This window comes from Babylonia areolata, chromosome 22 (genome assembly GCF_041734735.1).
Source record: "Babylonia areolata isolate BAREFJ2019XMU chromosome 22, ASM4173473v1, whole genome shotgun sequence".
Taxonomy (NCBI): Eukaryota; Metazoa; Mollusca; class Gastropoda; order Neogastropoda; family Buccinidae; genus Babylonia; species Babylonia areolata.
In genome coordinates this window covers 32,844,633-32,859,632 of record NC_134897.1, presented here as the reverse complement: position 1 = coordinate 32,859,632, position 15,000 = coordinate 32,844,633, and the positions used below count along the sequence as shown (strand labels likewise).

The 15,000-nt window shown below is 42.8% G+C and overlaps 1 protein-coding gene across 1 annotated transcript in view; it reads right to left on the bottom strand.

Annotated features, from left to right (window-relative positions):
- Window positions 1-13,262: 13,262 nt before the first annotated feature.
- Window positions 13,263-15,000, bottom strand: part of LOC143297102 (protein madd-4-like) — a 233,030-nt gene continuing 231,292 nt past the window's right edge. Inside the window, exons 19-20 of the mRNA XM_076609275.1 lie at window positions 14,976-15,000; window positions 13,263-13,412 (exon numbers count right to left, since the gene is read on the bottom strand). The exon at window positions 14,976-15,000 is cut by the window's right edge and continues 123 nt beyond it. Of these exons, the coding sequence (XP_076465390.1) occupies window positions 13,294-13,412; window positions 14,976-15,000 (144 nt within the window). The 3' untranslated portion in view covers window positions 13,263-13,293. The remainder of the gene's footprint in view (window positions 13,413-14,975) is intronic.

Sequence of the window (15,000 nt, the reverse complement as noted above, 5' to 3'; positions counted from 1 at the left end):
TTATCACAACAGATTTCTCTGTGTGAAATTCGGGCTGCTCTCCCCTACAGCACCACCTTTTTTTCTTCTTCTTTTTTTTTTTTCCTGCGTGCAGTTTTATTTGTTTTTCCTATCGAAATGGGTTTTTCAACATAATATTGCCAGGAACAACCCTTTTGTTGCCGTGGGTTCTTTTACGTTCGCTAAGTGCTGCACACGTCTCATCCGAATGACTAGTGTCCAGACCACCACTCAAGGTCTAGTGGAGGGGGAGAAAATATCGGCGGCTGAGCCGTGATTCGAACCAGCGCGCTCAGATTCTCTCGCTTCCTAGGCGGACGCGTTACCTCTAGGCCATCACTCCACAGTGAGGAGATGCCTTTTGTGTAACGTGAACAGACACCAGCGATGTCCTCTGACCAGATTCAGATTTGTTATTTATGATATAAAAGTTCCCAGATATCGTTATAAAACGGCGGATAGTTAAGAATTATTATGTCCTCTGTGCAAGGAATCCAGAGAGGATGAAGTTCATTTTGTTATGAAATGTCCTGCCTTAACAGACCTTCTAGTTACATTTATCCTGAAGAAATATTTTACATATCCATGTCTGTTTAGATTATGTCTATTGATGTCATCGACTGATAATGAAACAATATGCAGTCTAGCTTTGTATTCATTTCGAGCACTTCAGCTGAGAGAAACACTAGTATCCTATTTGTTGTGGTGTCTGGTTATGTTTATTGTGCTTACGTAGTTGTAGTAACGCATGTAAAACTCTGTTATCTCCCCCCCTTCATATGGGGCTATAGCATTAGATGAATACATCATCTGAAATCTCTGTCAAGACAGTTATAAGGACATCAAGAAGAGCGAAAAAGACACACAGAGAGATAGAGAGAATACATGTTAAACAAATATCAGTGTGGTATCGCTTTCTATTAGCGACAAGTTGTTTTGGGTTTCTTCACTTTTTTTTCTCTTCTTCTTTTTCTTCTTCTCTCGCAAGCTGCACACCTAATAAAACGCAAAGAGAACACACATTCCACTATAGATGACTTGCATTCCGGTATGTATCCATGTTCTGTTTGAACTTTCATTATAATTATATGAATGCAATATTTTAAAAATATACTTTCCGGTTATCTTCTTTTCACTGTCTCACCCCCACCCCCCCCCTACTTAGATGGATATGAGCCAACCGTTCAGAAATCTATCCTTAGATGCGACAGAAAAACACAGATGGATCGAGGGGAGGCAACTAAGTATAGAGACGGATAGAAAAATGATGAAGAAGAAGAAGAAGAAGAAGGAGAGAGAGAGAGAGAGAGAGAGAGAGAGAGAGAGAGAGAGAGAGAGAATGCGAATGCGAAAAAAATTATTCAGATTAGGTCAAGGCCCTTGACTGAAGGGGGCAAACATAAGCTACGTCGATCACACAAGTAAATATTGAGATAGAACATCGAGTTATAGATAGTAACAATTGTTTTCAGGAAACACATTTTTTTTTGTAGTCTAAGGCAGCCTAAGTTAGCAACCACACGTAATCGTTGAAGAGCTTTGTAAGTATAGAACGCAAGATCATTCAGTACAATTTCGTTTCTATATGACATAAGCAAATTAGATCTGAAGCGACATGGATTTTGAAAATATTTAGGCTGAATATGTTTTATTCTCAAGTCATGAAGAACAGGACAGCCAAGCATAAGAGAGAGAGAGAGAGAGAGAGAGAGAGAGAGGGAGGGAGAGAGAGAGAGAGAGAGAGAGAGTAATCTCCTAGTTATCTTACGTCTCCTGTTTGTTGATACGTCGGGAGGAACGAGAAAAAAAAGAAGAAGAAAAAAGAAAGAAACAAACAAAATAAGAATAGAAAAAAACAGGGTGGTGGTGGGGGAAGGGGGGGTTGGGGGTGGGGTGGGGCGAGAGAGAGAGAGAGAGAGAGAGAGGGGGGGGGGGAGAAAAACGACGGAAAGTAAAGATATGGGCAGACTGAAAGATAGAGAAGGGAACAAAGAAGAAGAGAAGAAGAAAGGAAAAGCTGTACGAACCATCTGCTCCAAACTTCTCGATACGGTAAGGACAGGGGGAAACCAACCGCGACGACAAAAACCATCCTAACGGAACGTACGAAACTAAGTAATAAAACCCACAGAGCGAGAGGAGACGCACATCCTTTCAACGACTATATCTATGGAAATAAGCACAACACTGCACAGTTATGCCTCTTGCTCTATAATCTCACCCACCCACCTCGAACAAAAAAAAAAAAAAAAGAAAAGTGCAACTACAACTTTCAGCCTTTGATTAAAAAAAGACTTCTCCAACTTAGACAGCAGCGCTCGCCCACACAACACGTACATTTATTGAGAAGACCCCTTACCCGCCCAACCACCCCCTTCCCCCCCTCAAAACACCCTACTCATTACTTCCCATGAATGAAGATGCTCACAGAAGCATGACAAGACGTCCCTGGCCCCATTAAAACTCCGAAGAAATTGCCTCCCCGCCCCCCGACCCGCATCACCCCCACCCCCCAAATTACAGCGCCTGCCGAAAGGGGATAAATCGTTTACAATCACTCCTTCCGAGGAGAAGCACCAACAAGATGTTAATTGTCACTGTGTCAGCTAGGTGCAAACGGGTGTGGTTGGAGGTGTGTGGTGGGGGGCGTGGGCGTGGGTACGGGCAGGGGCAAGGGTGGAGGTGGGGGAAGGATTGATGTTTTTTGTGGGTTTTTTTCTGGTTTCCCTTTTATCATTCGGTCTGTCTGTCTGTCCAGTGTAGTGTATACGCCCATGCATGATTATGCTATGTATGTGTGTGAGCATATCTTGCTTTTTCATTCATTCAGTTTGTGTGTGTGTGTGTGTGTGTGTGTGTGTGTGTGTGTGTGTGTGTGTGTGTGATTATTTTGAATTTATCTCTTCCATTTTGCCGTGGGGGCTGGATATGAAAAAGCATACATGCTTATTCCACTTTCCTCATTAATTAAACGAACGAACTCGTTATCGCTGTTGTTCTTCCTCTCCTTCTTTCAACTTTTTCTGATTGTTCTGTTTCCAGTGCTTCTCTTTTATAGGGGGCGTGGAGGAAACACGCTGGTAGCTTGACCCCCCCCCCCCCCCCTCTTTTTTTTTTTAAAGCTCAATAAAACGTTCGAGTTCGAATTGAAGTTCTCTCCCCTCAGTTACTATGAAAAGTCACTCCCCCCCCCCTCCCTCCTCTCCCTGTCCCCGCCTTTACGTGTTAAAATGAGAGACAGAAATCGAAGGGAAGCCACCCTGTTGTGCCGTTCCACCATCTTGTCTGCCCCAACACTGATAACTGACCGACAAGACAGTTGTTAATATGAAATGTTTTTATTCAGTTACGTCCAAGGATACTAGTTGAAGAAGGGAGGGGGTGGAGGTGAGAGGTTGGGGGGCGGAGGAGCAGTCATTCACCAATTACACAAGGGAATCTTTTAATAGGACATTGAAACGTGGACATCAACAATTATGAATATTTTTTAAGGGAACATACAAATCAGTTTTGTGTGATCTAGGTTATAACTAACAATACGGAATATCTTTTAGAGCGTTGTGTAAACGTGGAAGGTCAGATAGTATAATCTCGTTCCAGGAGGACATATTAAGCCAGTTAAATCTAAATCACAGGGGATTAACAAACAATGAGGCTAGGAGATGAAATGATTAACAAATAGTAAAGAGTGGTAACTCTCTCCGTTGACAAGGTACACAACTTCAAGTCAGTGCTGCTTACGCTACCGATTCAGCTAGCACACAGGTAAATAAAAGGTACACTGGAACAAACCCAGACACGTCCTCAAAAAAGGAAGCGCCGGGCCTGTCCTTGTACCGATCATTTGACATGTGCACACAGCAGCAAAGACAGAAGAAATGTGCAAACACAAATTAGCTTTTACTCAAGACTGGCATACCCTCTTCAATCCTGAACAAGCCACACAGAACACACGGACAATACAGAACAAACACATGGTTGCCTCGGTGGTTTTTCAACTGGAAATTAACAAACAATGAGGCCAGGAGATGAAATGATTTAACGCCACAGGGGGTTAAGAAAATATTTGGACTGAATAAATATATTTCATCCTCATGCCATTAAAAAGAGTAAGGACAACACAGCATAATTATGAATAATTATCATCTTCCTCACAGATATGTCAAAAACGACGTAGCATTTTGTCAATCCTTCGGTCACAAAATCTAAAGCAGTTAGTAGGCTAGTTAATTAAATTCAGGTTTAACGTCGACACCTGCCTCAGGTGACACGGTCAATGGGGGCAGTAACCACCCCAGGAAAGTGTAGGAAGGTGCGGGGCCGAGAGGTAACGCATCCGCCTAGGAAGCAAGAGAATCTGAGCGCGCTGGTTCGAATCCCGGCAGAGTCGCCAGTATTTTCTCCTCCTCCACTAGACCTTGAGTGGTGGTCTGGACGCTAGTCATTCTGATGAGACGATAAACCGAGATCCCATGTGCAGCATGCACTTAGCGCACGTAGAAGAACCCACGGCAACAACAGGGTTGTCCCTGACAAGATTCTGTAGAAAAATCCACTTCGATAGGAAAACATAAAAAACTGCAGGAAAAACAAAACAAAAAACAAAACAAAACAAAACAAAAAAGGGTGGAGTGTGTGTGTGTGTGTGTGTGTGTGTGTGGGGGTGGGGGTGGGGGGTGGGGGGGGGCAGGGGTGTGTGTGTGTGTGTGTGTGTGTCGCTCTCAGTATAGCGACGTGCTCTCCATGGGGAGAACAGCCCGAATTTCACACAGTGAAATCTGTTATGACAAAAAGTGTAAAACAATACAATACAATACAATACAATACAATACCTGGCATCACCAGAACGACACTACATTCAGAAAGAAAGGCCCGATTTAGAACAATATCATATGCCAATCAATGTGACCTGCTTGCTGTAAGATGGAACTGTTTCCGTTCCAAAGAACACGGCAGTATTTCTAAGTGTCACTTGTGTTTGTTTTGCTGACTATGCTTGAGTCAAGAAAAAACAAAACCAAAATAAACAAACAAACAAAAAACGACGGGCGCAATAGCCGAGTGGTTAAAGCGTTGGACTCTCAATCTGAGGGTCCCGGGTTCGAATCTCGGTAACGGCGCTTGGTGGGTAAAGGGTGGAGATTTTTCCGATCTCCCAGGTCAACATTATGTGCAGACCTGCTAGAGCCTGAACCCCCTTCAGCTAATACACAGGTAATTATTAACAGGTACATTGGAACAAACCCAGACACTTCCTAAAAAGACAACAACAACAACAACAACAACAACAACAAAGGAAGCTAGACTTAATTGCTGTTGCCGTGATATTGCCGAACACACAGGGGACGACATTGCAGTCGTCATCTGACACAATAATTAGCTCCCTTCGCTATTCTCGAAAGAATTTATAGCCTGCTTTTTTCCATCCACCTGCCCCTGCCCCCTCCCTTAATATATATCAGGCATCTGTAAAGTCATTTCTATTTCTTATTTACTGGAGATTTGTATACCTGAAAAAACAAACAAAAAAACAAACGCAAAAGAACAGGAAATAAAACTCGCATATATTTATATATACACACACACACACATATTTATATATATATGTAAAAGCGCGCGCGCGCGCCTGTGTATGTGTGATTTTAGGACAAAAAACGAAATCCAAACAAAATTTCAAACAGCGAATTTGTTCCGTTGTTGTGTCTTTATATTTCTTACAAAAACAGACAGATAACGGTAACAGAGCAAGGGGACTGGTGATGATGGTGGTTAAAAAACCCCACCAAAAACAAACCCCCAACAACATGCATAATATAATTATGATTAAAAGTGATGACGCGCTTTCGGAAAAAAAAGAAGAAGAAAAAAGAAAGAAAATTGCTGCTATTTCCCGTGATACCAATTCATGTGTCATTCTGCTGACAAAAGGTGTGGAAAGTATGAACATGTCAACTGTGTAATTACATGTGAAATTCTTTTTCCTTTTGGTTATTACTTTCTATTGGCTGCAAGGTGATTTGCGCACACACAGAGGCATACATCACATCACATTATACCTTCTTCTTCTGCGTTCACTCGTATGCACACGAGTGGGCTTTTACGTGTATGACCGTTTTTACCCCGCCATGTAGGCAGCCATACTCCGTTTTCGGGGGTGTGCATGCTGGGTATGTTCTTGTTTCCCTAACCCACCGAACACTGACATAGATTACAGGATCGTTAATGTGCGTATTTGATCTTCTGCTTGCATATACACATGAAGGGGGTTCAGGCACTAGCAGGTCTGCACATATGTTGACCTGGGAGATCGTAAAAATCTCCACCCTTTACCCACCAGGCGCCGTCACCGTGATTCGAACCCGGGACCCTCAGATTGACAGTCCAACGCTTTAACCACTCGGCTATTGCGCCCGTCATCACATTATACCAAATCGCATCATACTTTACCACTCCCCAGGTCCTTTAACAGAGGGACACACACACACACACACACACAAATAACACGGGGGAGGGTAGTGGGGAACGGGGGGAGAGGGAGGGGATATCGGCCAGGCAAGCAAAAGTGACAGGTATCGAGAAAAGAAAGAAAGGTGGAAGGAAATAAAAACTGAGCTTTATCATTATAATATAAAAGATTAATTTTTTTTAAAATCGGCAAAATTTCAACGATTCAACTGCTATCCTGAATCTCTGGAGAGTTTATATGATATTGCGTATGTCATGTATATTTTTGTTCGAGGTTCTTGTTTATATTTCCGTTTTAATTGCTGTGCTTTGTCTGAACGTGTACTCCATAAAATGATAAATAAAAATTAAAGAAAAAAAAGAAAAGAAAAGAAAGAAAGAAAGAACGAAAGAAATCTACACAAAGCCATCAACGTAAAAACACATTTTGTTCATAATTACAATCGGCATGTAACTGAAAAAAAAGGAGAAAGAAATGAAATAAACAAAACAATCAAGTATATAAAAAAAAATAACCCACATTCACCCATAACAAACAATTGGCATAGTGTTGGAAACAGCAACCCATGCAACTGATGAAATGGGTCATCATCTCATGACTTTAAAACAGGTTTTAAACAACAACAACAACAACTATACCAATCAGTAACCCGGAAGAACAACACATGCATATAACATAAACATTATTTCATCATTTACGTGACATCAATAGTCAACCAAAGATCAAGAGTAGCAAAAAACAAACCAAACCAAAACAAAACAAAAACAAAACAAAAATACTGGGAAACATTATGTGAATAGTATATTCATCGTTTACGTAGCTTCATTCATCAAAACAAAACATCAGCAATGAATGAATGACTGAAACAAACAAACACACATACACACACACAAACAAAAAACGATTCAACACAATTGATTTCTGAAGCCGATCACGGCTGGCCTCGTTAAAAGAGGTAGCAAAGTAAAAAAGCTAGGTTCTTTGGTAAAGAAAATGCAACCGTACCACCAAAGGCAGTAAGCTCTTTGGTATGGGAAAACACAAACAGAACGCATCCACATAGAGACGTACGGTTACTCTCCGATGACAGTAAACAAACAAACAAACAAACACACAAAGCATAACCACCAGAAAATCGTACATTGAAGTGAAAGACAATACATTTTAAATTCAACAATTTAACCGCCAGAAAATTGGTACATGAACTCAATAGCTACTATTCAAATCGTTATCATAGTTATTATAGTTCCGTTCTGTGTAAAAGTTCCAATTTATTCAGTGGAACAGCACAGTTGACCACTTTAGTGTGTGTGTGTGTGTGTGTGTGTGTGTGTGTGTGTGTGTGTGAGAGCGTTTACTCGAGCCTCTGTGTGTGTGTGTGTGTGTGTGTGTGTGTGTCAGCGTTTACTCGAGCCTGTGTGTGTGTGTGTGTGTGTGTGTGTGTGTGTGTGTGTGTGTTAGTGAGAGAGAGAGAGAGAGAGAGTCAACTCGAGCCTTAAGTCGAAACCCCAAACACAGATGTACCAACTGTAACTACACATCAACCGAAACAAAAATTACCCTCATTCATAACTTTCTGGTGGAGCTCAAGTCGAACCCAAACATAAACTGACTGCAAACAAACAAACAAGCAAATAAACAAACAACAAACAAACACACTAAACAGCCCACACTCAATCCTAACCTCATCCGATTTTGAATTTTTATTTCTCTGGCAGAAACATGAAAAACAAAACGTACAGATGATTTTGTTTGGGTCCACAAGTTTTGCAGTGCCGTAATTTTTCTTCTTCTTTTCAACGAAGAAAAGAAGAAGAAGAAGAAGAAGAAGAAGAAGAAGAAGAAAAGATTGTCGTTAAAAAGAAGAAAGGTTTCTATCCAATATTGTTGCCATTCCAATAATATTTTTTCTCAAGCTTCTTCGGGATGTCAGTTCGAATCCAAGACCTCCAACGCACTGTCCACCCTTGGGTGGGGGGTGGGGGTGGGGTGGGGGTGATTTGTGTGTGTGTGCGGGGGGGGGGGGGGGGGGAGGGGTGCGTGCGTGCGTGTCTGTGTATGTATGCAGTAGGTGCAGGGTTGTCTCGCACCAGATTTCACGCCCATACACCACCACCCCCTTCCCCCGCCCTCCCCATCCCCCTCTCTCCTTCCTCTTCCCTCTTTTCTCGGTGAAACAGTGGAATAAACTACACCCCCCCCCCTCCTTTGCTGGATTTACACCCCGGGGATATTCTGATCTGGTCATTTGTGGCTAGTCAAGATCGTCTCCCCCCCCCCCGCCCCCCCCTACCCCACACCCCCAATCACCCTCTAGATTTAAATTACTCCCCACCCCCTCATTTTACTCGTTTAATCCAGCTATTGAAAGATGAATAGGGGTGGTGAGCGGGGTGGATAGCCTTTACTGACCCCAACTACCCTCCACCCTCTTCTCAATGAGAGATAAACTGAAGCAAACATAGAACTGGGGGTGGGGGTTCTTCTTTGATAACATGTACTGACTCTAACAGGGTCAAATTCACCCAATATTGCCAAACCAAGAACGACCCCCATAACCGTTGGGTGAAGTGGGGGGTGGGGGGTGCGGGGACCGGGTGGCGGGGGGAGGGGAGGGGGGCGGTTGGGTGGTGGTGGTGGTGGTGGTGGTGGTGGGGGGGGGGTAATATCCAACTAGTTCGGCGCGGGGGGGTGGGGGTGTCGGGGGTGGGGAGAGTCACTAATGACAACTTGAAGTTGACACCCAGGGGTCAGTCCAGACAAGTCTACATTGACCATCACCACCGTGTTAAGCAGGGCATAGCTAGATTTGACTCGCGGGGATAAAAAAAAAAAAAAAAAAAAATAAATAAATAAAATAAAAACGTCCGGTGGAGCAGGGGAGGGAGTTACAATTTGGCTGCTACTACACCGGATCGCGGAATGGTTGTCCAGTCAGCGAGCCGGCCACCCACGGGAAGCCCAAATAATGTCTTGCTTTGCTAGAGGGAGTCGGCTTTATTCCTTGAGTGCTGCTAAAACAAGGCGGCGTCCCACCGGCTCAAGCCTACCGGGCCGTGTAGAAAACAAAACACTTTGAAACATTCACTGAACGGATATTAGGCGTTTCCCCTCCTCCAACGGCCCCCCACCCCCATTTTTTTTTTTTTTTTTTTTTTTTGGGGGGGGGGGAGGTCTCTTCTTCTTCTTCTTCTTTTTTTGTTTGTTAACCCCTTCTGTTTTTCTTTTTCTTTTCTTTTTCTCTCTCTCTCTCCACAACCACTTGGTCGGTCATAATCAAAGTATGTCTCTCAGTATAAACTACATCTCCGACGGGGGAAAAAAACGAAAGAAAACTGGAAGGAAAATATAATAGATCATGTAAACAGTTATGTTAGACGGCTATTAGCGTTCTCTTTTCCCACACCCCCTTCCTATTCCCCTCCCCCCCCCTCACCCCCCCACCCACCCTCCACATCGCATCACCCCCAACCTCGCGATTCAAAAAAAAAAAAAAAAAAAAAAAAATCCTTAGTCATCAGTAGTAAGACTTCATTGTCTTCTTTTTCTTTCTCTCTCTCCGTAAAAGTCGAAGAACTGTTGTTGTTCTTTCTGGTCTGAGTGGCACTGAACAATATTATTGATGTCATGATAGAAAGTACTGGTCAAATACCCCGCGGACCATTGCCCTAAGGCGGGGTTCCGGTCAGCATGGGCAACGTTTTGTAGCTGACTGAGTCAGGTGACCGCGGTCAATGGTGTAACGTTACATCCCTTTAACCCCTGCAGTGCTGGGGGAGAAACAGTAGAAAGTGGTGTTTGAAGTCATAAAACAGGATACAAAACAATCAGCCTAAAGCTGGGAAACTGTTATGAAGGTGTACCATTCTGGATAAACTGTGTGAATTTTCAGCCTTCCAGAGCTATTTCTCTTCTTCTGATAACGTGATCAGTGACGTCACTGCACATACGTGATACGTACTGTGGCACACAAGGGGTTAAGTATCTTGGGGGAGGGGCCTGTGTCGGGGTTACGTTCACTGCTGTTGACTGTAATGTCAGGACCTTTGCTTTTTTGTAGTTTCTCTTAAAAAAAAGAAAAAAAAAAGAAAGAAAAATCGGGTGTCGTGAAGGTCTTGTTGTTATCATTGTTGTTTTTGTTCTTAATGTTGTTGTTGTCCTTGGTACCTCACGAGAGAAGATGAAGCAGTGGTTGAACACACTACTTACTGCACAGTCCAAATCTTCAACCTCTTATAAAGTTTTTCAAGTTGGTTTAAATAATCTTTAATTATTCAACAAGTTCGACTTGGGATTTTCATTCACTTCTAAATACTACTATACATAGTGACACGAGCAACACAGCAACTTCTTCTTCCACTTAACGACCAACATCAGTATGCTGATGAAAACTGTCGTGTCTAAAAACTTAAGCTGAAGTGACAGTAATAAACACAGTACATAATAAACATTGACTGCTCAGCATAAAATGTCCACATACAAACATTATCAAAATAACAATACAACAACAACAACAACAAAAAAGGAAAATAAAACAGAGCGACGTACAAATATCAGCCATGTGACCACTGTACAGGTGACCATAGTGATACTGTACCTTCAATTAGACGAAGTCTTTGATCGGTGTTGGAATATTAAGTTCCGGTTTTTTTTTATGTCTGGTTCTGTTTTCTCTCTGTGTTCAGATCTCAAGTCTTGGTTCCGTTTCTCCTGTGCTGGGATCCAAATCTGGTCCTGGTTTCTCTCTGTTTTAGGATCCAAGTCTGGGTCTGGGCCACAAGAAACCCACGGCAGCACAGTAAACCACTGTACTCTGAGGCTGGCTATCTACACGCCTCCTCCTCCTCCTGCTCTTCCACCTCCTCCTCCTCCTCCTCCTCCTTCTTCTCCGTTAAGTCTGTGGAAAGTCATCAGAGCGCCGCACAGAACTGTTCACCAGATTCCTCCAGGCTTGTTGTCTGTGTGTCAAAAGTCTGAGTCTCTGTGACTCCACACTCACAATTTTTCATTTATCTATTTTTTTTTATCGATGATACCACTGTTTCATACATAACTTGATACACAAGTCATACCTCATTCAACGTCCAAGCCACGTGAGTATGTACGTATGCCGAAAAGGTTCATTAACCCCTTCAGTGCTGGAGAAAAAAACAGTATAAAGTGGTGTTTCGAGTCATATAACTTTCCGAAACAATAAGCCTAAAAGTGAGAAAATGACCTGGAGATATACCACTCTAGATAAACTGTTTGAATTTTCAGCCTTCCAGAGTTATTTCCCTTAATCAGTGACGTTACTATGCACGTAGGTGATACGTGCTGTGGCACTCAAGGGGTTAACAAAAGAATCCAAGACATCACATTGTCTCTCTAATTCTGTCTGAGAACTTCTCCTTCAGTCTCACCTTCTGTTTCTGCGTAGCAATGGGTTACAAAAAAAGAAAAAGAGAAAAAAAAAAAGAGAAATAAAATGAAATATTAAAAAATACAACAAAAAAAGAAAGAAAAGAAAAGGATGAAATAAGACATAATTAAAACAAAACAAAACAAAATAAAATAAAACGATAATTCCACGAAAGCCGAAAAAGAGTCCATAGAAAGAATCCCAGAACCAAGTCTGTATTTTTCGTTCTGAGTAGGTACACTGCTCTTTTAGTATTTTCACGCTTTTTACGTAGCAATGGGTTGGGGGTTTTTTTGTGTGTTTTTTTTTTAAGTAATACAAAATAAAACAAAACACTAATACAACGAAAAGCAAAAGGATTCATAAAAAGAATCCAAGACGACACAATGTCTCTCAAAAGTATCAGCGTATATATATATTTCTCTTTCAGCCTCTCCATCACTTTCTACGCAGCAGTAGATAAAAAAAAAAAAAAAAAGAAAAAAAAAAAAGATACGTTGGAACTTGATTACAACCGCGCGCGCGCACGCAGCGGGTGAACGTGAATTAACTTTAAGACAGCACGCGCAAAATCACGACGGACAACACAAGGGAGAGAGCAACATTGTACATGGACTGACCACCACAGACACTGGACCACACACACACACACACACACAGTGGACACTCACAGGGCAGGAATGACCAACATAGGACGATGTGGAACAATCGCTTGGTCACGGTTAAGGGGAAACCCCCCCCCCCACACACACACACACACACAACAACAACAACCACAACAAAAGAGCACGAAAGAATGGCATACTGCTAACATGAAGTGAAGCTGCGCAAGCACTATGCGCGCACGTGTGTAGCTAGCTAGATGTAGATTTGATATAGATCCACATGGAAGAGGCTGGAAACTGGTCTACATAATGAGCAGAGAACAACAACAAAAAAATCAACATAATAAGCAATAAGATTTGAAAAAGAAAAGAAAAGGGGAAACGACACAATAAATGCATGAAAGAAAGTTGTTCATTTTCGCTGGTCTCTCTCTCTCTCCAATCTAATCAAACAACCAACAGCGGCAAGCTGTTGTCATCATCAGTTTACCCCCTCAACTTTCCTCACTGATCAAGAGCACAGCACTAAATGACGTCACTGGTTCTCTGCCCTATGAATGACGTCACGGTGCCACTAGAGAACGCCGCCGTGTGCGCACGTGCGGGTGCATTCCGTGCGTTCGTTCCGTGCGTGCGTGCATGTGTGTGTGTGCATCTGGGGTGGAAGAGGGGGAGAAGGAAGTGGTGGTGAGGGGTTGGGGTGGGGGGGGTGATCGGGCTGGGAAGGGAGGTGGGTGTGGGTGTGGGTGTCGGGGGGGGGGGGGGGGGGGGGGGGGGGGGGGTTAAAAAGGAGAAGACTTGGGCAAGAAGTGGGAGAGGGGTCAGGAGTGGTTTCGCCTGTCTCTCTGGCAGCTGTGGCAGCACTTGTGTTTGAAGTTGGCGTAGCGACACAGCTTCATCGTCTTCACCGTGCGACAGTAGCTCGACTTGTCCACGCAGCCTGGAAGCGAACAACCGACCGACAGTCACGTGCTGTGTGTAACGTAACTCCTAATCGATTGCTCCTTCATGCTGAGGAGTGTGTATACATGCTCGGTTTTAGCTGTAAGGGGCTGTCTGTCTGTCTGTGTCACCTCTCGAGTCGTCGTCTCATGTCATCAAGGTTCAGTAGTGAAGGGGTTAATTGAATATATATATATATATATATATATATATATATAATTTCCTCTAGAAGTACACAAAAATATCGATGTGTTACTTTCTGTGTCTGTCTCTCTGTCTGTCTATATGTATGTGATGCTTGGGTTGTCACAACAACAGCTAAGTCGACTGTCCATGCTGTATAAAGAAGAGAGAGAGAGAGAGAGAGAGAGAGAGAGAGAGAGAGAATTGAAACAGAAGGAAAAAAGAAAGGAAACATCATCATCATCATCATCATCATCATCACCACATCAACATCGTGATAACAATAATTTGTCATTTGCTTAAGCTCGAAAAAAAAAAAAAAAGCGGTTAGCTCATTGTTGCTCTGTCGTTTATGTATGCAATTACAATTTTTATTTTTTTTTTTTTTTAATCTTTTTAAATAAGATTTGTTGAAACCAAAGGGAAGAAGAAGAAAGAAAGAAAGAAAAGAAAAGGAGAAACACTGACATTCCCTGCAGTTGTCAGTCCGACATGCACAGAGCAGCAAAGGTCTTCTAGTCAGAGGCTATGACAGTTGCAACTCTGCCATGGCAAGATAGAGGAAAGAAGGAAAGAAAGAAAGAAAGAAAGAAAGAAAAGAAAGAAAGAAAGAAATACTGAATCTCCTTGCAGTTGTCAGTCCGACATGCACGGGACTACAAGGGTCTTCTAGCCAGAGACTAGGACAGTTCCAACTCTGCTGGGTGGGAGAAGATAGAGAAAAGAAGAAAGAAAGAAAGAAAGAAAGACAGACAGAAGAAAACAAAACAACCAGAAAGAAAGAAAGAAAGAAAGAAAAAAGTACTGACTCTCCATGCAGTCGTCAGACCAACAGGCACAGTACAGGCACAGGTCTTCTAGCCATGTCACGAAAGTTGCAACCCTGCCATTTCATTTCATTTTCATTTTCATTTTATCACAACAGATTTCTCTGTGTGAAATTCGGGCTGCTCTCCCCAGGGAGAGCGCGTCGCTACACAACAGCGCCACCCATTTTTTTTGTATTTTTTCCTGCGTGCAATTTTATTTGCTTTTTCTATCGAGGTGGATTTTTCTACAGAATTTTGTCAGGAACAACCCTTTTGTTGCCGTGGGTTCTTTTACGTGCGCTAAGTGCATGCTGCACACGGGACCTCAGTTTATCGTCTCATCCGAATGACTTAGCGTCCAGACCACCACTCAAGGTCTAGTGGAGGGGGAGAAAATATCGGCGGCTGAACCGTGATTCGAACCAGCGCGCTCAGATTCTCTCGCTTCCTAGGCGGACGCGTTACCTCTAGGCCATCACTCCACTTGCCATGGCAAGAAAGAAAGAAAGAAAACACAAAAAACAACAACAAGAAGAATTAAATAAATCAATAAATACAAAAGTACTGACTCTCCTTGCAGTCGTCAGGGCGACA